Source organism: Conger conger, chromosome 9, assembly GCF_963514075.1.
Source record: "Conger conger chromosome 9, fConCon1.1, whole genome shotgun sequence".
Lineage (NCBI taxonomy): Eukaryota > Metazoa > Chordata > Actinopteri > Anguilliformes > Congridae > Conger > Conger conger.
Window position 1 is genome coordinate 29,051,417 of NC_083768.1, and position 27,689 is coordinate 29,079,105.

The window sequence follows — 27,689 nt, forward strand, 5'->3', positions numbered from 1 at the left end:
GCTATTTGAAAGCCTTTGTGATGGAAAGTAAACAAATTTCACTAATGTCTTCATTCCATGATGCTATGCTCTGCTGTACATCTGGGCTATTCAACTTCAGGTACTGGCACCAGGACAATTTCAGGATGTAATGACATGTATTTCCTGAACCAAGCAAATAAAATAATTAGTGAAACCAGGTGGTGCAGTGCATGGTTGGAGCAAATACCTGCAGATACCGTGGCTTTCAAGATCTGGAGTTGAGTAAACCCTGCTCGAGAATGTGTTTTTGCCTTGGTTTAGAGTAGTAACACCAAATTCCAGAAAATAAGGCATCTGGAGGCAATACAACAAAAGCTAATCAAATAGAACTAAATCTTGCTTGAATTTGGGAATCATTATGTTGATTTCCTGTCGCTAGCCTCCTGCGCTTCTTCCCTTGCACTTCTTCAAACTGACACCTCTTCATAACAATAACTTGTATAGCCATGACAGAGGTACATCATGATTATAGACTCATGCAAATGTGTTCAGACACAGGGACATCTGGGACATAGTGAGATACTTAGCAGAGACAAGCCCAGCTGACAGACAAAATTATCCGCTGAAACTATGAATGGTTCTGTATAGATTAGAATGCACCTGAATGGCATATTTTGGTAGATTTGCCAAGGTTAAACAAAGACAAATCCACCCTGTTGGTGCAAAGGATTTTGGGAAAATACATGTTGTTTCATTTGGCTGTTATGTGGGCTATTTGCATATTTTAATTACCTTTTTATTATTGATCCAGCCATTATTTTTGTCTTGGAATATGGAATCTGCACTTGAAGAGAATATTTATCAGTATTTTCTTGTCGATCAGTGACTTAATTATGCAAAATAATTTTTTCAATAATTACGGAGAGAGGCAGATTTAGGAATTCATGCCAAAACCTATTAAATGTAACACATTAGAGAGCCTTGTATTTGGCTAGCGGCCCTTTGGGGAATACTGATTCTGAAGCTGTGAGCAGGAGAACTGTTCACTAGCAAATATTTCTCTGGGTGCGGTGGAACACTGCCACTAATGTGGAGTGTCCTTTAGTTCACCTGAAAAATATTTGCAGACCAGCGTATCAGGGACTCCAAACCCGTAGCGTGTCAAACTCTGAGGGCACTGAGAAAACTATGTGCTAGTCTGAGGCACCCAGGGGAGGTGTTATTAAACATAATTAAAATTTTGCTCAGATATCTCCTAGAGGAAAAAGTAAGGGTTCTGAATTCTTAAGAAGGTGGTCATTGGTGATCACAGCATGCAAGTCAAAAAATTAATCAGATGATTTGCAAACAAGGCACAGAGTGCCCTGTCCATATCTGGACTGTGACTCAGAGATCGAGAAGGAGGTTCCCCCACCTAACACCTTGTCTTTCCTAATTAAACATGTCCATCCTCATTTAATGCCCACTTTCATTCACGTCACTGAATGCTAATTAGGAGGGTGACACATTCTTAGCCTGTCTTCCATCATTCTCTTCAAATTGCTCAGAACGTACATCAGCAACAATCTTAAGTGGGAAGCCAACTGCAACCATTTACTCAAGAGAGCACAATAAAGACTTCCTCAGACAACTCTGCAAATACAGGGTCAAACAACATCTCCTGGTCAGATTCGATGCAACCATCATTCAAATCCTCTTCACCCTGTCTATCGCTTTCTGGTACCAGAGCACATCAAAAACACAATAAAGAAACTAGACAGAGTCATTACAAAAGCAACCAAAATCACCGGCTTCAACCTCCCATTACTGGACTCCATATACACAAAAACGCACCATAAAGCGATTTTATTCAGGCCCCCTCACATCCAGCAAATCTCCTCTTTCAGCTACCACTAAAATACCCGGGTTGCTCAAAATACCCGACCATTTTTAAATTCCGGGAATATAGCGCCCCCTCACGGGAAATCCTGAGATTCCCATAGAAACTGGAAGTGCCTTTTAATAGTACTTTAATGCTACAAGGCCTACATAGACAAATACATAGAACAGAACAATGCTATTTTATAACATCAAATGTTTTATTGCTACAAACATGTAGCAATTCAGTTAAAATTTAAGAAGAAAAAAAACCTTGACCGTGTTATATAAAATGTTTTATTGTAATAAAGGTTAATTTAGTTGAAATTCTCAAGACAAAAGCATGTTATTAACATAACTACAAAAAGATAGTTGCTGAAACAGTGGTGGCGATTAATTACTTGTGCTTAACAATGTGTCAAATAGGTGACTAACTCAAAATGAGATCGAAGAACTCCAACAACTAGCCTATTCCATTTTATTGTATTCCTGTTAACTTACAGTCAGCCTACTACATTTAACACTCTCCAAGATGACTTCCAACTTTTCTTTCTTTTATTTTCCTGAAGCGCGACTTCAAGAAGCATAACGCATTAACTGAGCAGTCGCTCAGCAAATTTAGAAGGCTCTTTTGGCTTCGACAGACATGGGCTCTATTGTCGCAAGAGCAGAGTAGAGCTGCTGTCGGTTCTTGGGTCGTTATTTTTTTGTCTCGAATAGAGCAAACTCCTTTGGAAGGATTTTGTGTAGGTCATTCTCATTCTTAGGAACCCATTATGGGAATCAGATTCTGGTTGTGACTTAGTGTCACTGTCAATGAAGAGTTGCTTGAATAGACCAATTGCCGTCTTCAGCACCATAGCTCTGGAGGGAATATAAAACAGCTGATCTCCGGGATTTACCACAATGACCGGGTTGTGTAGATACTGTGCGCGTGATTTTTATAAACCTATATAGTTTGTATGCCTGCCTATCTAAACAAGAAGATAATAGGCTACATTTCACACAATGTATTGAGTATTTATTATTAGTTTAGGCTACTATCAATGAAACATCATTCTATTTCCAGCAACAACAAAAAAAAACCCCAGGACTCATTGCTCATTCCCGGAAGACTGAAGATTGTCCCAGGAATCTTGGGATCCCGGTTTCCAATGAGCAACCCTAGCTACCACCCTCCGGGAGGTGCTACCGGTCATGTCATTATGGAAGAGAACGGAGAGATTAAAATGCAGCTTCTTCCCCCCAAACCATACTCACCCTGAACGCTGGACAACATTTGCATTACAGAAATCTACTGGACTCCATCCCCATCACTACAACATATCCATGCACAATGCACGACTGCACTGCATTCTATTACCTCATGTCACAGATTACTGTTATTGTTTTGTTCTACTTGATTTTCCCTGTATGATTGTCTGCCTATATATATAACCGATTCATATTTGACTTTTTCGGCTGTCACCCTTTCTGAACTGGCAAAAGTCATGCATGCTGGAGCCGGCTGCAGCTGTTGCATTGCACACTATCACTCTGTTTCTGTCCTTCCTGTGTGCTGTTAGACCAAAAACCAGTCTCCCAGCAGGCATAGGACGTGGCAGAAGGGAAGGCGCAAAACACACCAAGATAAACATCGAGCTGTCACCACTGGGTCATTTTGGCCCAAAAAGCTGCAACCATCCTTGATTTATGTCATCTCCTATCGCGCTCTTCGGAATAAGCCTCTCTGGGCAGAAAAGAGATTCTCTGTTCTTTGCTCCCTTGGCACGACTGCACAGCTTTCATATTCTCGCCTGTTTCATAAAACCACCTCAGAGAACATTTCATACATTTTACTGTGACCTTGGCAAAGTCATTAAACTGATTTCTGATGCAGTTGCCTTTTTTAACCTCAGCCTCTGTTTGATAGATCCTCACCACTGTCAGTACATTAGGTGTTTTCTAACTCGCTAGTTTGACAGTCATTTTTACTCTATCACGATTACTTTCTGGGCCATAACAAACAGTAAACCACAGTGGCTTTATGCTTGATACAGTGTGAAGGGACTTAAACACAAATCCCATTCAATGAATAGCCAGTATGTGTTCTAATAACATAAGAAGGAATATTTTATTTGGAGTTTATTACATTTTCAACTTGTTCCAGTCTCTCTCTTTTGGTATGCAGAGGCTATCCCCACAGGGCCTGACATTTTGACTCACACTGCCCAAATAAACACCTTTTTAATGAAAATGTACATTTTTATTAAGCAGAATTATGAAAAGTATGAAGACACCATTTTAAAAACAAGGGACCTTTTAAAAATCTATTTTACTAACAACAAATTACTTCCATGAAAAAAGTTGGGGTAGAAATTGTTTTGTCTGCTATGTAATAGTCAAACTACTGTATGCTAGGAAACTATAGGCGTTACGGCTCATATGAGATATTTCCATTCTTTCTGGGAGAAATAATAATCACATTTCAAGATGATGGCGCCTTACCGGAAATATCCCAAGATGACAACAGCCACCATGAGTGATCCCAAGGAGACAGAATAACCCACGGTGTAAATGAGATACAGACGGTCAAAGACTTCCTGTTGGAAGAAAGAATAACACTTGAAAGAGTGAATTAATTTTCAACAAGGGCTTATAAGATGAATGCAAGAACATGAATAACATAAACAGGTGAAAAGGCTGACCTTCCCTTCAAGGGTACCTGTACCCAAAACAAGCATTTGCCTAGATCTGTTCACTACATCATAAAAATAACTTTTCCCATTGTCGTCAGATAAATAAGTTACGCATAATGACATATTTATACTTAAAATTCTGTAACCACATCAGCCATCACTTGGCAGATGATTCAAAATGGCGTGTGCACTGTGACGTCAAGTCATTGACAGTTCAAACAGGAAACTGTAACTGTTCTTAAATCAAGTTAAAGAAAATAATAACTTTATTATTCCCAGGGGGAACTACAGGATTATAAATCCAGTTGTAATCTTTCATTTTACAGCACACTGTTTCAATCAATGAAACACTGCTGTAGTTTATATCTGGAGGATCTACAAAAAAAACATTCAAAATTCATGACAGAACTATTACAACCCTGAAAAAAATAAAACAAAACAAAATCTATTTTATCTACAATTCAATAAAAATAAAAAAGCCCAAGTAGGCAATAAATCGTGAATGCCTGACTTCAATTAGTCAGGAAACCTGAGCCCAGTATTTTCAGTAGGATCCTGTGTGACTGAGGTGGCTCACGTAACTGATGGTTTCTAATAAAAACATTTGGCCAAAGTGCCGTGCCTGGCTGAAAGGAGACAGGGAGCTGCGAGCTCCCAGCTGGGACTGCTTTGAGCATCAGCCAGGCGGAGGACGTTCCACCGACTGAGTTAACCACGGTAGCCAGATCATTCACTGCATGCTGGAGGGGCACCATGGAGCTGATGAAACCAAAGCTCCCACCGCTGCTATCATTTAGCGTCTGAACATACAGCCAAAACCAGGCCTAGGTTTAGCGGTGTGCAGTGATTGTGCAGTGATTGCGCAGTGAAAAGGTATTGCGTATGCACTTTTTATTTTCCACGCAGGCAACTTTATGACAACAATTATGACGTGCATCAATGTAAACAGCATCCCATATAGGGTGATATAGGGATCCTTTTATAGACCAATGTCAAAGTCTTCCTACATCTGAAAGCAAAAAATATATATGCTGTATATTACAATGGAACCATAGTTGCTTTTTGAATATACAAAACCTGAATTCATTCCATTTAGTTTTTTTTTTTTTTAAACAAAGGATGTCAGCTTTTGTTTTATTGAGCTCAAAAAAAGATTCAGGCAAGCTGTGGTGCATCCAACTAAATGCACTCCATATGCATATTCTCCATCATCCAAAAGTCCAACTATCCTTGTCTAATTCATATTTTAGTGAATACAGGGAAATGCTAAACAAGACATACAGTTAAATGCGTATTTAGACAGTTTTGTCAACCAGTTATGGTTGTTTTTCCTCTCTATTAATCATATTTTTATTTCAAATAAAACAATGGGGTTCATGCAAGAACATTTTCGTATTCTGAATGGCTCGTATGTGTGTGTCACATTGGATTCAACAAACACTCCTAACTTCAGAAAACTGTCCTAAATGCAGATGTCCATTATAATACAGACTATAGGGTACTGTAGGTGGGTTCCGTCACATAGAAGGTCAATAGCATTAACAAGAACAAGGGACATCTCACATAGTCAGTACCTGATTGGGTAGACTGCAGTTCAGTGGTTTTTGGCAAAAACATAACATATGACGGGCCATTGATTAACTTTCTCTTTTCCTTCATAAATAGTCCAGATCTGCGACACCTACAGTACTGAAAGTTTGATCTGAGGTTCTGCACTGCAAGGCTCTCCATAGGAAATTAATAGAATGCATGTTTATATGATTGGTCAGAACCATATTAAATGTTGTTCCTACCTAACAAAAATTCTCAATACAATAAAATTGGTGAATGCCAATGAACTCTCCCTCTTCTAATTCAGCATAAGTATTGGGACAAATGAGCCATTTCAAATTTCAAGGCTTACCACTACTCTAGTTATGTATGGAAAGCTATTTTAAAGATTTTTTAAAGCCGACTTTATAAGCTAAACAATACAAGCCAAGAAAGGTGAGGATGATGGCCAGATAACTGTGTATGACAACCATGAAAGCTATTGTGAGATGAAAGAAAAAAGGGATATTGCAGAATGTGTGTACATTCCAAAGTGAACAGTCCTGAACAAGAAATTGGAGGAATTAGGAATCACCGGTGGCAAGGATGTCAGAAAATTATGACAGGATGATAAGAGGTATGAAAAAATGCTAAACAGCTTGACTAATTAGTAATAATCTCCATACATTAGTGGTGAAAGTATCAAAGGACACTTTGCACAGAAGATTGAGTGAGACAAATTGCAGAGGCCCGGCTTCCAGAAGTAAAACTCTCATCAGTACCAATAAGAGAAAACTGAATTTTCAAAAAACAGATGAGCCCTTGTTAAATGTAGCATTTAGAATTTTGCCTCATAATCATTGTTTGAATGTGCGTACAAATATGATTAGTACAGTGAAAAAACAACCGATTTGACACCACTTTTGCATTTAACTGAATATGTACTGTAAGAAAGGAATACACAATAAACATGTTCACAATTTATTTGTTTTAGTTAAAATGGTAATTACAGATCTAAAATGGTCTCTGTGAAGAAAACTGTGAGGAAAACTTTCTTGCACAAAGGAAGAGGTTGGAATATGAAAAAAAGATTATACTTTACTGCAATGGACTAATTGCTTGTGACATTTCAGTCAAACTCCCAGTGCTCTGTAAGTATCTAAGGTTTTGTGTAAATGAACCACACAAAAATGAGGACTAAGCTTACTGCGGCACAGTGGAATCTGGCCGAAAGTATCTCGCTAGAGCCTTTCATAGCCATTATATTTTACAAGGGGAAAAATAACTCATTTTCTCAAGGACACAAATAGAAAGCCATTGGCCAGTTCTCAGGGATGTGGGTGGCTAATGCATGCCTCCCTGGCCTTTTGCGCATTACGCCATGGTTTGTGTGTGGATTTTTTTCAATGGAATCTGTGCTCCGCACGTGAATCTGTTTCCAATTAATATGTTTGTATCATTGCCGTGTCTCTGAATCTCACACAAAGAAAGAAAAAATGTGCATTCAGCACTGCGGTAGTGAGGGGTCCTATTATGGTTTCCAGTTCAAATAACATTTTAAAGAGATGGAGCCCATTCCATTTGCCAAAATTTCTCATCAAAATATGAAGCAAGATATTATAGACTTTCATTTTCAAAATGAAAAAAGGGTTTGAATATAAATCTGGAGTCACTATATTATTAGATTGAATAATTGACTGGAAAATATGCATAGGGGAAACCACAAGCTTTAAGTTTAGATATAGTGGTATAGCTTTATTTCTTGTGATATTCTCATACAGCAATGTCCTGTCTGCATTTTTCAATTTAAATGAAATGAATAAGTGCAAGATAAATTTTTATGTACTGCAAATATAAGATTTGAAACACACCATGCAATACAAAACACTTAAAATGCTCAGGTCCAAAAGTCTACAAGGCACTTTCCCTGTGGCTGATCTTCAAGTGATTTTTATTTTTGTATGACATCATTTCTGAAAGGCTTTAATAATTAAATTCATCAGAGACAATGGCTCATCATTAACAACTTACCATGATTACCTCTGAAGTGTCACTGAGTGTTGAATAAGCAAACTAAGCCTCATTAGTCAGAGAGGTGTTATTCAACAGCCTAATTTATCCAGCTGAAAGTCAAGCTTAGTCAAGTGCTGGTCATTGGAATAAAGGAGCCAACATGCAGCACTTCTCAAAACAGACACATTTCTGTCATTTCTGAACCTCTGAATTTTAATATTTTTTCTTTGCTTTTAGGGTCTTAGTGAGAAAGAAAAAAAAAAACAAGAAATAATTTTATGAATGATTATTGTCAAATAGTTGAAAATTGAATATTGTACATAATGCCTTTTGGTTTAGCAGACTTTTATGAGAATGAGAACCTCCCACGAGGCAACCAAGAATCAAGTACTTGAATTTTTAATTAAAAATTAAGGACTTCCTCCTCATACAATAGGCTCTAGTATTATTGGCACCCTTGATACATATTTTTTTTACAAAATTATCTTATACAAAAAGTTGTATAAGAAAGCAAGAAAATGCTGTAAACTAAAAATTAATAGTTATTGACATAAGCTGTATATGTATCATGCGTAAAGTAGTGTGCTTTATTAATCATTCAATAAAATAAACCAGTCTTACAAATTTTCAAGAATTATTGGCACCCCTGGTTTAGTACTTTGTGCAAAAACCCCTGCCGAATATGACAGCCATGAGTCTTTTCCTATCATTTGTGATCAGGTTGCAGAACACATTTTGAGGGATTTTTGACCAGTCCTCCATGCCAAACATTTCAGAATCATTGATATCGTTGGGATAGCCAGTTCAGACAATTTTTAATGGGACTTAAGTCTGGAGACTGAGACAGCCATTGCAGAACATTTTTAGACTTGGTAAGCCCAAGAACCAAACCAATTTTTAAACTGCAATCTTTGGGTTACTTATGGCCTCCCTCACCTCATCTTCCCTGCCATCCGTGAGGATAATATCCACTTGCATCCTCTTCCTGGCAAGCATTACATATACATTATGCCTTTTTATTATTTCCCTTACAGTGCTAAGTGGTATGTTTACCTGTTTATGTATTTTTTTTATACCTGTGTCTTTTATAGCTGTGTCTTCTGAATGGACAGTTCTTTGGCTTTTCCCATTCTAATGGTTGACAAAGGTATTTTACATGCTTGTTACCTCATTGTTTATACTCTAATACTCTGAAACAGAAAGTGATGGAATGACCCAATATAGTTCTTTTAGACTTTAATTCTTTTAACTAAATGAAAGAAGTTTGTTTGATTTTGCCTACAATATAAGTGCTACACAGGCATCAAATTGCCAGGTATTTAGCTGCACAAAATTGCAGTATATAAATCAAATTTACAGTGAATCTGCAGAAAGAATGTCACAGTCTCTTGCACTCTTGCCCGGCAGTGAACTCTTAATTTCTCCAGAGATAAGAATCTTTTTTTACATGGTCAGTCAGAAAATTCATTTAGCCAGTGCCTCAACAGGTCATGCAGTTAAGTACACCCTTCAGACCTGAGTACAATATTTTGAACCTCAGAAATCAAGAGAAATGCTAATGTAATTAATTTGTGGCCCATTAAAAGAGAACTTTTAGATTTACTGAGAAGTATATGAAGAAATGAAGTCATGAACTCTTCTGCTGCAAGGTAGGTCAGTATACAACTATGATCATTTCAACAGGACCTCACCTTCTCATGGTTCTGGTTGTAGTGGGGCAGGAATTTGGCACACTCGCTGTAATTGGCCCAGGTTTTATTGTTACTGGTTGCCAGTTCCCATGTTCCGTTCATGTCACAGCGACGATATGCATGCCCTGTCAAAAAATATATAAACAAATCAATAAACAGAAAAACATTTTCTTACCCAAGTCTTAGGATGTGGATATGGCTTATTGTGTTTGCTTGTGTACAGACACACACACACACACACACACACACACACACACACACACACACACACATGCACACACAAAATAAATGAGGGCCCAAAATTATAGGAGGACTGGGTGGGTGTTGTGTTTTTTCCACAATCTAAAACAAGCTACAAATATATATTTAAAACATTAAAACCTCATTCTCCTCTATAATCACATTTAAATACACACAAAGACGAAAGGGACCGATAAACACATAATATATATGAAAATGATAATAATTTAGGACTAAACTTCTTCCAGGGCCTTTCAAAGATTAGTTGATGTTACTTCTTTATAAAAAATGCACAATTTAAAATAAACTAAGAGTAGATTTCACTGTGAGCTTTTTTTACCGGTACCAGTAACAGTATCTACAGTTTAATTCACACTTGACCCACAATGTTTTACTTTCTTATTTACTTTCTGTATATTTGTACACTACACCAGTAGTGGATCAACCATGTTTTTAGACTCATATTTCATTCTCTGATATGACTGGAATAAATAATGCCCTTGAACATAAAAACAATCCACTTGAACATCAGGGAGGTCTGTGGTTGTGAACAGAAAGGACTCTGGAAGTAATTGGGGTTACTTAACGAGAAGGTTGAGATTAAGACTTTTACTCCGCACAGTCCTTTATCCTTCCCGATTCCTGTTTTTTTTTACCCTTAATAGCCTATAAAATTTGGCACCAACTGATCGTGATGTCCAGCAGCCCTTAAACAATTAAACACCCACCCAAAGAAGTATATTCAGAAATATTCACTTTGACATAGATAATGATTACATGAATGGAACAATGCTGAACCTGCAGGAATTGGGGGTTGCTGGGTGACTCAGTCAGGAGATACTGCTCTAGTGCATGGGTGGTCCCCACGATGGAGTATCAAATCTGGGCCATACCAGCGGTGACTGCAGCCAGCAGCACCACCGAGCGAGGCACAGGTGGCTGTAACATGGTCCAGGGATGGGAAGTCGCGATCATAGCAGCATGATATCGTACACTAGCGACCCCTGCTGGTGGATCGGGCACCAGCAATACACAAAAGCCCTATTTCCCTATGCGTAAAAATTAGCGTAAACGTATGGAAAGCCAAAGGTGCCAAAACATTTTTTTTTTGTTTCATGCTAACAGGGGGATACTGCATGTCTTTAGACAAAATAACACATTTTAACACCTCAAGAATGTACTTGTGGACACATTTTTGATGTGTTAAAATGTTCAGGTGATGCATCCACGCAGCATGTTCAAGATGCATGGAGAACCAAGCATGGTACATTACAGGACACATCACAATCTTATGAATATAGCAGAACAACATAGTAGAACATCTCAACACACTTACGTTACAGGCCACATCACAATCTCACAAATGCATCAACACGCTCCGAAAATGTTCCAGTGGTGACATATGCCTTGGTGCAATATGCTAATCTACACAACATTTTTACATATATTGCTATTCACTTTCCATATAAAAGTGGACAGATGAAATTGCTAGTTTTGTTTCCTGCAAAACTTTTTTTTCAATTTGACTATCTGATGCATGCTGCTACTGGAATTAGAGACAAGGAACACCATGTTAAATGGTTTAGGATGCGTGTAGGTGCACTGGTTCTTGTCATGTTCTAGTCAGTGCAGTCTAATGGTGTACTCCATAATGGCATGCTGTATGAGGTGGTGTGAGAGGGACACATTTACAAGCAGCACATTTACAGTTGCTGTTAGGGGACAGTGGCTATCCATCGGAACCGTGGCTAATGACTCCATATTTTATTTGTGCGTTTGGCTGGGCTAAGTCCATGATTGGGTGAATCTTTGAACCACAGTTCTCCAACATGTCTGTGCATGCCTGATTTGCAAACTACAGTGTGAGAAAGAGGCGGCAAGAGTAATCATGTTCCCCAGAGACCGCGTGTTTGTCTGCACTCCCATGAATGACATTTTCACATTTTCTTGAACACTGCGAAGTGAGCATGATTGACCATTCCACATTTGGCACTGACAACATGAAACACAGTAACGCATCTTAATATAATAAACCAGACTGTCTTTGTTCAGACATTGTGGATTCAGAAGGAATGGCTGGGAAAGTCTTACCCTTATGGTTGAAGTCATAGATGTACTCAGGGCATCCAGTGGACACCATCTTTCCTGGGGGACCCTCGGGCCAACAAAGAATGCCGTCCCACTCTGGCTGGCAGAAACCATCTGAGAGGCAGAATGACAAAGGCATTCAGATACAGAAGCTAAAAAGGTAGAACGTTGTGCTTCTGTATGATATTGGCCACAACAGTATTACTACACAACCAATAAATCAATAAACAAATGTGATAATATGATGAGAATATGATAAAGCATATCTTAAAATGTATACTGTTTTATAATGTATAGTGCCTTTTCTGAAGCATACATCAGTCTTGTTGTGTTAATTAGCTACAATAAAATACAGTCACTATAACTATAACTATTTATAGTGGTGCTCCTTAATTAGACATCACTAAGAGAGGCAGTGTTATATGGCAAATAAATGATGGTGATTTATTAATGAATGAATGGTGGGCAAATAATATGAGTGTGTCTATATTAGGACTATCCATCCATCCATTATCTTATCCTGAACAGAGTCGCAGGGGGGCTGGAGCCTATCCCAGCATACATTTGGCGAAAGGCAGGAATACACCCTGGACAGGTCACCAGTCCATTGCAGGGCACACACACCATTCACTCACACTCTCATACCTACGGGCAATTTAGACTCTCCAATCAGCTTAACCTGCATGTCTTTGGACTGTGGGAGGAAACCAGAGTACTCAGAGGAAACCCACGCAAACACGGGAGAACATGCACACCACACAGAGAGGCCCCGGCCGACCGGGATTTGAACCCAGGACAGTTCCCAGGTACCCACTGCACCATCCGTGCCTCCCTATATTTGGACTACCACCTACTAATTCATCAAGGCCGACAATATGGATAACCTGTTGTGTAGTGGTTAAGGTACATGACTGTGACCCACAAGGTCGGTGGTGTAGCCACAATAAGATCCGCACAGCCGTTGGGCCCTTGAGCAAGGCCCTTAACCCTGCATTGCTTCGGGGGGGATTGTCTCCTGCTTAGTCTAATCAACTGTTCTTCACTCTGGATAAGAGCGTCTGCCAAATGCCATTTGTCCTTCAAATGAGTATATATTTATGTATTTATTTATATTACTTGTATACTTATTGCCAGTATGCATTGATAATACCGACATTTCCCTATTTTAATTGCATTTGAATTTCAATTATTTTCAACAATATACATAACCTTTCCCCTGAATAAAAAACATTAAAGGGAATCAAGGGAATATGAAAGACGTAAGCAGATCAGAGGATGCAAGTAGGTCTACTATGAACAGCTGCAAATCTTCTTTTCCACCAGTGAGTCTTTCTAATCAATCTGAAAAATCTGACACTTTCATGAAAGAGACGATTCTCAGCACTACAATAAATGTCACTCAAATTCTGTTTCCTGGCTGAGCATTCACAGATTCCCTTACCGCATATGTTATACCTGTATTTCTCCTGCTTATTAACAGAATGTAAATTAAATGCACATATACAGTCAGATGTTATTTAAATGTTTAGCTGAACGGTTCCTGCTGCTGGGGATGCTGTCTTAATTAACTGTTGTCTAACAAAAGTAGTGATGCAAATCACCCAACTGCACTATCATGGCTACATACTAGCATAAAAGTAATCACACAGGCAAGGCAAGGCACGTTTATTTATATAGCACATTTCATATGTGCTATTGAAGGGCAGGTTCAATGGCATCTTTTTGTCATACAGCTCTGCATGCCTGTAATTACAAAATGTCATTCACTGTTCCACTCTCTTGGATGGTTAAGAAATTACTGTTTTGTTCCTCTTAGAAGTACAAGAGCAGTGATTGCAATTGACAAGTTACAAATTGCATGGACTTCAAATAAAATGTCTGCTTTACCGTAATGTATTATACTGTACATATTATTCTTCTGGTACTTATAATGAGTACAAAAGCCCATTACTGTTATATAACAGACCTCAGGTAGTGTTACTGCAGTAAAGACAACTGTTTACCTGGACACAAGAGCGGTCTTGCCTTTTTATGCACAACTCCCTGCAGTGTTAATGACAAGTAAATGAGCATTATAATATGTCTGCCCTCCTGTTGCTCTGTACATTATACTGGCCATTTGGTTCCTGGACGAATCCAAAGTAACTCAACTTACTACCACTGATAACAATCTTAGCATGCCTTTATGTGTAGGCTATTTTCTTTTTCATATTGATTCAGTTATTTATAGTCACATTTCTTTCCCATACAGTTATCTCGTTTCAACATCACAACACTACATATAAAATGACACTACAATTGCATAAATTATTCTTGCAATTTTGAAAACATCCCTGCTACTATCAAACCATGAAACCAAAACTGGTGATTCAGCCGCATTCAATTTATGTTGTATAAATTATTTTTAAATTAGTAAAGCATTCCACTAAAGCAGTGTTTTGAAAGCTCAAAGCATAGAGAGCGATTGAGATTGATTGAGAGAACGTGAAATTTACATTTTAACCAACTTTTCCCCACACTAGAAGATTGCTCACATGGACAAACTGCCAGTTATATACTCAGATAGAGAATATCTCTGGTTTCTACATGTGCTCAGGGTCCTTTCTGGCGCAGTAATGTTTTTAAAAATACTAAGGCACCACTGTGTCCTTATATTAAAATTATACCTGTTCTGGTTTGTGTTCCAGAACCTGATATAGACATCTGAAATGTTGCTTAGGATATTTCCCGCAGTATGATAACAAATGGTTGTATGCTATAAACATATAAAATTCATGTTGATTACATTCTTTTTAAATCCAGTTTAAACATTTATGCTTAAGTCACCTAGCAACTGCCAAAAGCTTTGACCTAACTTATCTTCCAGCATCTGTAAAATGCTGTCAAGGTACAAATCTTTCTGCTAGAATGAATATTTACATTTTAAATGAGCTGAACTCAGCCTCTTTGAAATAAAATGAAGAGGGACATTAATAAGGCTGTCAGTGTGTCACAGTCAGTTCATAATCATTATCTTTTACTGCTGGCTGTGATCATGCATACGGACGCAAGCATCACGCGATACAGATGCTCATATGAAACCTCACACTGAACATGTTGTTGTCCTTCCCCTGAATATAGATGTCTGTGTTGTATTGGTGTTTTCTTTTTTTCTGTGTGTGTGTGTGAGTGTGTGTGTGTTGACAAGTTACATACATTAAAATGTAATGCGTCTATGCCAAAGTGAGCATACACACTTTTACATCACACGGCGTTTAATATCAGCGTTCTATGTGGCTGCTGCTACAATATTACATATTCAATTATATAAACCTTTCTTAACAATTATCTAATTGTGCACCAGGCTTTTCCTCTTTAAGCCATATATAGCCCTGGTTTAGATAGCTGTACCCTAGTTTAATGGTTTGAAAGTTATATGGGCCATTATACCTATTTCACTGAAGAAATATAAATAATATAAATAACATAATTATGGCATGCAATCAAATAAAACTGTTTCTAAATGTCACGTCCTAATTAATGATGACAATGCACTGCATGGTAAAAATGGGCAAGGCTGAAGCTTCTGCAATATTGCGATTTGCGACACGTCAGTGATTTTTACACATTTTTTCATAAAAGAGCAAGCGCCAAGCAGAATATGGTGCACAGAGAGGTTTTTTTTTTGTACATTGATGTTTCACATTAAAGCAGGAACACTTCAGAAAACAGAGGGATTACGCTGGACAAAATGGCTGCAAGAAAGTAACAGTCTCCTACTGACGTTGTATGAAACTGAAACCTGCACTGGTGAACCCAAAACCAAATGACTGTAGATATTCTCATTACTCTGATGAGGGTCTGTGTTTCTTGGCTAAGTTTTAATTTCCTGGTATTGAAACCAGCTGTCCCCTCACTCACCACTAATAGATAGGTAAGCATAAACTAAGCTAGGCTTTTTGTGTGTTGTAGACCTATTATTTGCCCATTTCTGTAATCTAAATTTCAAAGAAGGGCTAAGAAATGCTTATTATGTTCTTTCAGGCTGATGCTATCAAGGCTGCCTGTCACTTAGGGTGCAAAATTAGAGAGCAGGCAGAGAGGCTTTTTGCCTCGGTCGGCGTAGTAGAGTTCACGTTTTCAAAAATCACAATGACCACAGGTCCGAAGAGCTACAGCGTAATGCGCCCGCATTCCTCCATATGTTCCCATACCCCCAGACCACCTACACATCAGGCTCAAATTAAACCCCGTGCAGAAATACAATTTCCTGCAAATTCCGTGACCACTGTTTAAATAGAAGTGCGACCACAGGGGAGTCGGGGCAGAGGGCTCAGTTATCGGCACTGTCATTTGAGGTTTCTAGAAGGTTTTTCCCCGCTCTCCTACGATCCCACCCTGCAGAAGCTGCGGTGTGCGTATCGCACGGAGCCTTGATGCGAGCGAGCTTTCGGGGGAGATGTTATAATTCAATGAGGACACTGTGGGGCTCGAATGCAGGGCTATTTCCGCACGTTGCTAAATCTGCGCCCCTTTGCCCACATCCCTCCACTGTCCCACCTTAGCAAACCCCAGCGTCTCTTTAAATCAGACGCATGTATCAAGGGAGCCATTGAGGCTCCTGTTTATCCAAGTCACTAAACAAGAAATAATAACACACAGGTTAGCCTGGCATCAGTGCGAGCCATCCTTTCCAAAATAACTAAAACAGCCAAAGCAATCGAGGACTTTTTGTTAATTTCATACAATGCAGTGCACACAATTTAAACTATACACTCAGAACTCTTCTATTGGTTGTATTATTAGGTATAAGTACAGTTTATAGTGGCACCTATCATCCAGGGTGGGCCCAGAGACTACGAAGGTGAAAGATGTGACTTGGCCAGAGACAACTTTTTCGAAAAAATCTACATCCAGTGGAAAATAGCCTTGCATAAGCAAGTATTTTTTTTTCTCAAGAACTGTTTTTTAATAGTGAACTAAGCTCTTTATAAGGAGGAGGAGACAACAGCCATGAATAAATTGCATATAGTTTGAATAAATAGCATAAAATGTCAACCAACACCACTGAAAATGTGTCAAATCTCACAACACTACATCCAGAGGAAGGAAAATAAATTAAAATTCAGAACGTGCGAGGTCGACCACCGAACACACCGAGTGGAAGATGTGCGTGGGGGAGGCGCAAAAAAAAGTACTGGTCGGCATGGCGACTTTGCCTGCCTAATTATTAGCACGTGTGGACATTCCTATTAACCTCAACTTTCGCTTGCAAGTTTGCACAATACTGGAAAAGACCACAGGAAATAAGATTCTTGTTAAATCATGCTTTTCAAGACCAAAGCCATTTCTCAGTAAAAAAGGGCCCAAGGCCTTTTATTCAGATGGGCACTGTTCAAATCTTTGATATAAGCCCTCTGTATTAAAAAGAGCACATTAAAAACTGTATCCAGCACGGATGTGAGACTGGGCAGCCCCAATGAATTTTTGTCATTTTATTTTATGCCTCATATACAGTATCTGGTCTCTGAGATATTTTATGGCATCTGGTGAGCAGTGAGCCATGCAACACCATTTTCTTTCACAGCCAGGGATTTTTAATCACCCTCCAGCTCCCCAGTGTTGGGCAAGTGGCAGTGAATCACATTCAATATCATTGCCATTTAAGTTTCGCTTTGTTTTGGACTTTCTCGTAAAAAGAAAGCTTTCTATTACAGACGTGTATGAACCATGACTTGGACAGAGACATTAACAGCACATGACTGCTCAGATTATTTTTTGTTTCACGAAGTCTGATTCTCCTGTCACTGCCTATAAGCGCTGGGTACTGGCATTTCTTTGAGAGAGGTGCTTACTTGTCAGCTGAACAGGGAGTGTGCGAGCGAGTGAGAAAAGGAGTGGAGGTAAACTGTTTATAGGACTGCTTAGTCACAGTAGTGAGTCTGAGTGCCGTGTGGTTAGCCTATTTGTTTTGACTACTGCTCTGGGATAGTGTGAATCATGAACACGGTGCACACCAGATGCACCACGGAAGATGCGGTTACCATCAGATTATCAACGATAAGTTTAACAACCACTGGAATCTCAAACAAGTAGTACCTAGTAGACTTATTAGTCACACCATATTTCCTCTGTTATTCTAGACTAGCAGACTGACAGACCTCGAGGTTCAAAATCTTTATAATGTCTTGAAAAGTATTATGTGAGAAAATGTTTCTATTTCTTTAAAGCAAAGCAGAGAAGCAAGCTGGCAAAAACCATGTTCCTCGTAGGACTATATAGAGTTTCAAAAATCCACATCATTTCAGGATCCCTCAGTGCTTCAAGGCAGAAAGTGGGCTGTGCTCTTTCTAAAAACAGGCCTAATGCTACCCCCCCCCCCAGTCTCCTCAAATACGCTATGATCGGAAAGACATGTGCAACCTTCCAAAAGGGGCCACGACAGAGCCACCAGACACAACCGGCCCCCGATCCACCAGACCCACGTCAACGAGAGCACAACTCAGACACACTTCACAGTACGCAGCTTCACAGTACACCAACCTCCAACCCCCCCTCAGGATGGTGGAAAGAGAGAAAGTCAAGAGAAACCCTTGGGGGGGGGGGGGGGAAGGCTTGGCTTTTACATGCTCTTTGCTTCTTTAGCTTTTCTTAAATGTGTGTGGTGAGTTCAAGGGATTCAATTCTACTTCTTCTCTGACTGCACTCAGACGGCCAACCAGGCAACATATTTTTGCAATTAAGATGTTGCATCATGCCCTATAGTCGGCCTGGCATCCAAAATCGTGCCACTTCAAACACACCATTTATTTCAGATTCAGTAACTTTCCATGGGTTTTAAAGAGTATTGAAACATGTCTGCTTCCCATGAGCTGAAGAAACTGCATCTACAAAGATAATGAGTTGATTCTGGTAAGGGAATTCCATTGGCTTTGTAGTAGGACGGTGACCGGCAGAAGCTGAGGCACTGCCAACTGCCAACACTGCCAAAACAAGATCCTGAACAGGTCCAAGTCATTCTCACAAGTCTAGATCCTGAACTACTATACCACACATCCTCCCACAGATCATGTGGTAACATAAAGTTATGCAGACCAATTTTATGTGATCCTAAAATAACAAGACTTGTTTTGTCACAGTCACAGATAGGACGGCCAATGTTCTGCTGAGATGTCTATTCAGAGAAAAGGCCAGTAGACACACCACCGTAATTCACCTCAACACAAATTATATGAGGAATACTCTATAACTAATTGCAAATATTCTTTCTAGCCAACAGGCAGCTGAGATGTTTCCGGAAAAAAACACTAACAGGTTGCAAGATTTATCGAAATCCTGGCAAAAAAAGGTCTGTTAGTTGAGGAGAGAAGAGGCATGGCACACGCACTGTCCACAACTAAGCATACATTATTACTATTATCATTCATTCATTACCCTGAACAGGGTTGCAGGGGGGCTGGAGCCTATCCCAGCATACTTTGGGCGAAAGGCAGGAATACACCCTGGACAGGTCGTCAGTCCATTGCAGGGCACACACACCATTCACTCACTCACACACACACTCATACCTATGGGCAATTTAGACTCTCCAATCAGCCTAACCTGCATGTCTTTGGACTGTGGGAGGAAACCGGAGTACCCGGAGGAAACCCATGCAAACATGGGGAGAACATGCAAAGTCCGCACAGAGAGGCCCCGGCTGACGGGGATTCGAACCCAGGACCTCCTTGCTGTGAGGCGGCAGTGCTACCCGCTGCACCATCCGTGCCGTCTATTATAATAATAATAATTATTATTATTATTATTAATCACTAACAATGGTAACCACATTTAAAATAGTTTTGTCCAGTATGTACAGTATTGTCCTCAAATTAAAATGTATTTGTTTTCACAAAAGAAAAGAAGCAGACAGCTTTTATGTAGACCTAATGTTCAGCATTAAAGCTGAATTTAGACCATTTAAAAATAAATCTGATAACTGCAGTGCTAGTAAGAGCATATAACTGGGAAACAGTAGTAACTTTGAGAAAACGCAACAACTACTAAGATCCCAATCACCTCTGAGAGACCTCTAAATTCTCACAATTACTCATCAAACAACAGTTCAAATAATGCAGACAAAACAGTCTACTCATGTAGGTAGGTAACAATTATGACCATAATAAGCATAGCCATGGTTACGGGCAGATACAATTCAATCACACCAGACTTCTTCTTTTTTTCAAATTCAATCAAACAAAGTTTAATCATGAATCAGACTAAAATATCCAAGAAAGGTGAGGCCTCAAAATGATGATGTCCTGGTTGGGGGCTTGTCTATTGCAAATAATCTGCCTGCCAATGGCTCTGGAACTACTGGCACCCTTAATAAAAATAGATAAAAAGGCTGCATATGATAAACAACATGGATAATGATCTTAGAAAATGAATACCCCCGCTACAAAGTTACATCTTGTTGTGGCACGGTCTGTAAAATTTAATGGATTAAAATGGGACTTGTTCTGTCCTGACCCAAAGTATACAACATATAACATGAATCCAGTGAAGACATTTTAATGAGGAAAAAAAACATTTAATGAACAAAACTGAAATTTCCTCATTTTTTTAAATATACACCACCTGAATCAATACTTGGTGGTAGCATCTTTGGCAGCAACTACAGCTACCAGTATTTTTGGGTAGCTCTGCACAGCAGCTGGATTTGGAGATCTTCCCCGACTCCTCTTTGCAGAACTGTTTGAGGTTTGTGGGTTTTTACTGATGGACAGCAACCTTCAAGTCAAGTTTTTTTCCCCCTGCAAATTTCAAACAGCTTTTTTCTTGCTACCCTTCCATACAGGCCAGATGTGTGTAATATATCGTTGTATGATGCACGTTTTCCCTCTGCTGGCCAAAAACCCTGTAGATCTTTCAAAGTTGCCATTGGTAACCTCTCTGACCTATGTCTTGTCTCCTTGCCATCTAGTTTAGATGGATGCCCTGATTTAGTAGACTGTCATGCCATGCACTTTCCATTTCTTAACGATAGTCTTAACAGTGCTCAGTGGCATCTTCAAAGCCTCAGAAATCTTTTTATATTCCTCTCTTGATGTGTACCTTTCCACAACTTGTTTTAGGAGATCTTTGGAGCCCATGCTGCTGTCTTTGTGTGAGACTGCAGTTCCAAACAGTGGGTAAACAACTGTTATTATTCATCTCATCAAGTTAATTGCTGTGATTCCACACAGGTGCAGGACATTAAGCATGAAAATACAGCTTCTGAATAAATCAATTGTAGCCATGGGTGTCAATCAATCCTGAAATGTTGAGGAAAAGTTGGTAAAACACTGTCTAGGTTTTCTGTGAATACCTAGTTACATTTTGTTGATAAGTGAAAGTTTTCAAGCTGACCAGGACATAGCTCGCTTTGGGTAAAACCAGAGCTTAGGGTTAACCTAGTTAATTTATGTCAACCAAGATTTCCACCTCTCTAGATTCTGATTCTCGCTCACTGGGATGATAGCCATGAGGTATGACTCATAAATGTGTTAGCATGGCTAACTGAGCATGACAATAACAACAATAATAGTACAACTCCACTGCACAAACATTCTCATTTTCCTCTTCTTGATGCCAAAACCGAAGATGAAATGCATGTGATGCAAGTCCTGTCCTCTTGAACAATGAGCTCTATGGTGGAGTATGTCAGAGGTGACCACTAATGAGGCAGGCCACTGCCTTCTTTTCACAACACAGTAGCTTTTCTCATGTCTAGTGAAGAGACAACAGATTCACAGATTCTGGTACAAATGTGACCTTACATTTACCGACACTAACTGCCTCGGCTCTCTGATTTTCACCCACTTAGTTACAACCAACAGCTATCCTAGGGTGTCTGCCTTTTATTCACTCACTGAACACAAGCGGTAAGACAATAGTGATACAGGCCAGACAAACCTTTTTTTAATGTCATTACCTTATGAATGTCACTTTGGAGTGTGTAAGAGTGACGGATGGTCTTCTGTTCAGTCCATGGGGGACGACATGGCTCAGGCAGTAAGAGCAGTCGTCTGGCAGTCGGAGGGTTACCAGTTCGATCCCCCGCCCGGGCTGTGTTGAAGTGTCCCTGAGCAAGACACCTAACCCCAAAATGCTCCTGACGAGCTGGTCAGTGCCTTGCATGGCAGCCAATCGCCGTTGGTGTGTGAGTGTGTGTATGAATGGGTGAATGAGAAGCATCAATTGTACAGCGCTTTGGATAAAGGCGCTATATAAATGCCAACCATTTACCATTTGATAATTTATTTTGTATTCTGTATTTTGTATTTATTTCTTTTCACATATACATGCTTTTGGTCGATTTTGGCAATAGGGGTGGATAGAGCATCAGAACCTTGAGTCTGAAGGATTACCTAAGGGAAACACAAACAACAGTGGGCCAGATGCTACTGGATAATTAGGTCTCAGGCTTTGCTCATACAGATTTTGTGTGATTTGTGCTTTCTTTGCATTTCTACAGGGGGGATTATGTTTAGAGGGGCAGAGACAGGGGAGCGGAAGGGTAACCTTCACAAGGGAAAAGAGCTTACAGAAAACTGGAACGCCATGCTGCCAGCTTTCCACGATGACAAGCAACCCATGTCAGGAGGCATTAGGCATGACGGTGCTCAGATCTTGCAACAGAGAATGAATGCACTTCAGCACTGTGGGCTGGGGAGGGGGAGGGGGGGGCATGGACGGCTGTGATATGTTAACGTCTGCCGTCAGCGCAATCAAAACGCCACAAACGCCTGTGTGCTGTGTCTTTCTGCTCCATGACAGTCTGAGTGTTTTTAGAAACAGTCATGGTGTGGGTTTGGGTTTGGGTTTGGGTTTAGAAACCATCTTGCGCAGTGTCTTTAAGGCTTAGATCACAAATGCTACAGCAATGGAACTTACACAGAGCACTGTGTCGCACCGATGGAACAAAACCTGTGTTAATTGTCAGCTGGAAGCATCAATTGGGTATGTTCAAATAAACCACAAATTTAACAAGGCCTCAACACAGAATGTCTCTACTGTATATAAACAGCTTGACAGGTATTTATGTCACTGCAGAAAAATAAATACATCAATATACAACAAAAATAAAATAGCCTGAGTTGAAAAGAGAGGGAAATTGTGGCAGAGACAAATATGACAGGGCCTAGCTGGTGGTTGAGAACGTCATGGGCTATTCATAACAAATGACACTGAACCAAACATCAAATAAAGCAGCTTGCATAAACCACAGAAAGAGAGCAGCTGAGCTTAGCACTAAATAGAAACCTCAACCCACCTCCGGCTAAAAAATTGCACCCTTGAAGGCTAGTTTGGTCATGGCAAAATGTCCCTGGCAGGGGAAAAAGGGGACATGAACCACTGGCTTTGTAATTTGCCATTGGCAAGCCATCGCCGACTTGATTTCCATATGTTTGTTTGCTGGCTTTGACATTGTGAAAATATAGACTCAACAGGCATTGATGCATTAAAACAAATCTTGGACAGATCTGAAAGATACATGTCATAAATGGCTGCCAGTGCACACAGCTACAGACAAAGGGAAGGCTAAGCAGTGTGAACACTTTGTGAAAATCATAAACCGGATGCGATTCCTTTTCCTGTATATGGCTCCATACATAGGCTACACATACAGTCGATTCAATAAAACCCTATTGACCCTACTGACTTGATAGAATGGTAAAAATAGTCTGGTCCAGATTGCGGGATGTGTTTATTACTTCATTGTCAATCCCACTTAAAAATAATTTTCCAACAAATGTAATGGACAAGATCAACCACATTTATCCTACAAATTTGCACCTGTGTTTTAAGCTTCTTACCCAGGGAAAGCCCTTAATAAGTAAGTGGGGACCATTCTTGATTCAAAAGTAGAGTGGCTTTGAAACTTGGGTTATGAATAATAATAATAATAATAATAATAATAATAATAATAATAATAATAATAATGTATTGCATTTACTTATGCATTTGTTTGCATTATCTACAATAATCAAACTTTTTTTATGTAGCCCTTTTTTAAAGTGCTTTACAATGATGAGGTGGGAACGACACCAATGTGTAGCATTCATGTGAGAGATGCATGGCAGCCATTTTAAGCCAGAATGCTCACCACTCATCAGCTACGGCAGAGAGGGTGAATTTTAGCTAATTAAACTGGGAGATGATTATGAAAGAGTCTGAGAGAGTCAGGCTGGACAAGACACTGGGAAGCCTCCTTGTCCTTGCGATTCCGTAGGTGTCGTGGGATGTTCGCAGTGAGCCAGGACCTTGGTTAAACATTGGATTCAAAAGATAGCATCTGCTACAGCATTGCAAGCAATGCACTGAGGCATGTATTTGCCTACCATATGACCACTCAACGGTTATGCACTGATGTATTTTTTGTATGGGTGACCGGGTGTTACTCTCTCATGGTACGGGTCAATTTGCAATAGTAATGCTTAACTACTGGGATTTATAGGTATGTGACATGAAATCATGTGTTAGCAGATTGATTGGCCTTTCCCTGCCCCTTGGTCAAACAAACAAAAGTTGCATAGAGTTGTGTATTTTCCCACATAAAGTTAAAATGTCCAAAATTACTAATTTGGCAAGGAGCATATACACAGTTTACACAGGAATCTGTTGGTAAGCATGCTTCATAACTGAGACCCTGGTCCACAAGATGGGCAATGTATCAAAAAAACATTTTGAGGCTGTAAGTAATTTGGCTATTTTTGAAGCAACTTATTTTGCTTCCTTTATCATTAAAGATGCAGCTAACTATGTGCATTATTGCTATGCTCAGCAAGACCATTTTGAAATTTTATTTAGAAAATGCAGAATTTATAAAACCAACATTGGTTTCTTTTCCTATTATGACATCTATCTATGTATGTACATGACATCACACAACCAAGAACCACAGACTGAAAATATTTTCTTAAAGCCAAGTCAGCAAAGCTGGTTTGGACATCTCTATTTTAAAAAAGAAAGGTATTTTGTTAAAAATGGCAGGCTTACAAATTTATATTTTTAATGCAAATTACCTTTAGCCTTCAGTCAGTTCAAACACTTGACACTGCCCAACCAAAATCGATTCCCAAAACAGGTACATTTGCGGATGGTGGTAGCTGGTGGCTAGCTAGATTTGGAAACTTGGACTGTCTCATCAGAAGCTTGGGTTCAGAATCATCTTTGATCACGTTCTCATACTTTTTGCCACCCTGTGACTCCATGTCAACCAAGCGCTGAAGCACCCCCAAACCTTATTGTACATCCATTCAACTTTGTACCATGGTAAATGCATGCTCTGTACAGTGTTGTGTAAAGGTTACACAGCTAAAAAGGTCTTGGCAACCTAAATCTTTTACCAGTTTGATAGCTGACCAGCAGTAGAATGGCTCTGTTTATGATCAGCACAAATCATGAAATTGCATCTCTCATTATACATCTGTAATTACCAGGCTTTTGTTCATTATCTTTGTTGCACACAATGTGAACATGCTTCAATGCATTCATTTCGATTATCTTCCTGATGGCAAGTCCAGCTTCAACACTGCTGGATTGGAGCTGATTGATTTGGTAAGATTGGTTAAATTTTTACATTATTTCTGCACCATCTCAACCCTGTTGTTAGAGAACACTGACACAGATCCCTGCTGTCTGAACCCTCCATAGCCCTGGGAAAAGCAACCACCAACTGTGCATCACTCGCTACAGTCCAGATCTGATTCCAGGCTCATCCATGTCCACATGCTTCTTTTTTATTTCTAATCTTTATGTAGATAACACAGAGGTTTATTTCTGGTTCCTGAAAATAATATTCATTATTACTGTACGTGGTACCATAAGACATGGCCAAACGGTTGTGCCCAAACAAACTTTGGCTTTCAACCTAGAATAGTTTTCAGGAAACAAAAATATTGTAATGGCTAATTTATTTTCAAACCTTCTTTCTTTTATTATGTTATATTTCATTAATTGTATAAAGCAGTAAAGATTGTACAGCCGGAGACAGGAAAACAGATATTGTACAAAAAGGAAGGAAACTTACTCTTTAAAAAATACAGGCACCACAATTTTCAGGACACAGCTTATCCTGTTTTGTCTTTGTTTGTTTTTTTCTTCTATTTATCCATAAAAACACTCACCTGGCAATTTAAGTTTGGACTTGATGGCTCTTTCGCACTTGCGTTTGGCATTGAACAGAAGATATATCTGCTCCTCTTTGGTGAGAACATCATCAGCATCGACCTGCAGGGCAAACAACAGATTTTTGATCAAGACATCAAGAATAGTGCCAATGGGGTGGGGTGGGGGGGCTACATGTAAAAAATGCCACAATTTGTACATGAATCACCCGATATCGATGTAAAAACCCTCAAATCGGAAGTGACATTGGCCTCATGTTAACTTTTATTTCAAATCCAATATGCTAGAGCATAGAGCCAAATCAACATAAATTGCATCACAGTTTGAATACCTAAAGACAACACTGTATGTACAGTGTCCTCCAAACATATGGCAACAGTAGAGTGACATCTGTTATTTTTGCTATATACAGGCATTTGGACTAGATCCATCCATCCATTATCTGAACCCGCTTATCCCGATCAGGGTCGCAGGGGGGCTGGAGCCTATCCCAGCATACATTGGGCGAAAGGCAGGAATACACCCTGGACAGGTCGCCAGTCCATCGCAGCATTTGGACTAGATGAATATGAGAATATTACCATACGCATGATAAACTGCTGTTTCTGTATTTAGTCATTTTCAACTGTGAAAGATGTGTTAATTAAGCAAAAATAATAAAGAGTGTCTAGTCCTTATTTTCATCAGTAGCAATTGCATTTGTAGTCTGAGGCATGCAAATACACCATCATGAAGACCCGTGAACTAACAAAACCTTGTTGCCAAATTAGTAAAATCAGTTTTACTTCGCTTTTCAGATCAGTGTGGCCACTGTATTCTGTGCCATAACTCATATATATGCATGATCAGCATGATGTGTGATTTATTGCTGTTCATAATGCTCATTATTTTGCATTTCTACTGTACAGAATAACCTAAGCAAGGAGAGAGTAAGTATCCAAATAAACACTCAACCCACAGATTTAGTTTCAAATGCTCCTTGGTTTCTTTCACCAAACTTACAACTAAATGCAAACACCAATCAGTTATATTAAATGATGGCTGCAAGGCAAAATCATGATCTTTTTTTCCAGACAACAACCCCAGGTGCCCTAAGTCATTCATATTAATAAGGGCATTAAGACCAATCCAAGAAAAATGAACAGTGGCCTCTGTTTTATGATTAGTTCAGCTGGCACACCACAGCCCCACAGTAACATGAGCCAGAAATATCTAAACAGTTTAAAGACTTGATGACAGCTGAATAGCGTTAATTAACTCAGTCCCTTCTGTGCATTCTTTATGAATGGGATTTGACTGATATTTCAAGGATTTGGTGCTTCTGCTCAGTGCTCGGTCTTGGAAAGTATTTCTGCCGGGTTTGAAAAGTTGCCTGTGTTCTTTGCATACTCATGGAACTTCCTATAGGAAAAGGCTTTGCACATAATATTTCATACATTTAATTACAAGACACGTTTGTGAAAGCCAGGGCTGAGGGTTCTACAGCTTTCTGGGAAAA

At 39.4% G+C, this 27,689-nt stretch overlaps 1 protein-coding gene across 1 annotated transcript in view; it reads right to left on the reverse strand.

Annotated features, from left to right (window-relative positions):
• The window catches only part of pth1r (parathyroid hormone 1 receptor), an 88,650-nt gene that overhangs the window by 17,390 nt on the left and 43,571 nt on the right, over positions 1-27,689 (reverse strand). The window contains exons 2-5 of the mRNA XM_061255099.1: positions 26,191-26,293; positions 12,062-12,172; positions 9,731-9,855; positions 4,306-4,400 (exon numbers count right to left, since the gene is read on the reverse strand). Coding sequence (XP_061111083.1) covers positions 4,306-4,400; positions 9,731-9,855; positions 12,062-12,172; positions 26,191-26,293 — 434 coding nt within the window. The remainder of the gene's footprint in view (positions 1-4,305; positions 4,401-9,730; positions 9,856-12,061; positions 12,173-26,190; positions 26,294-27,689) is intronic.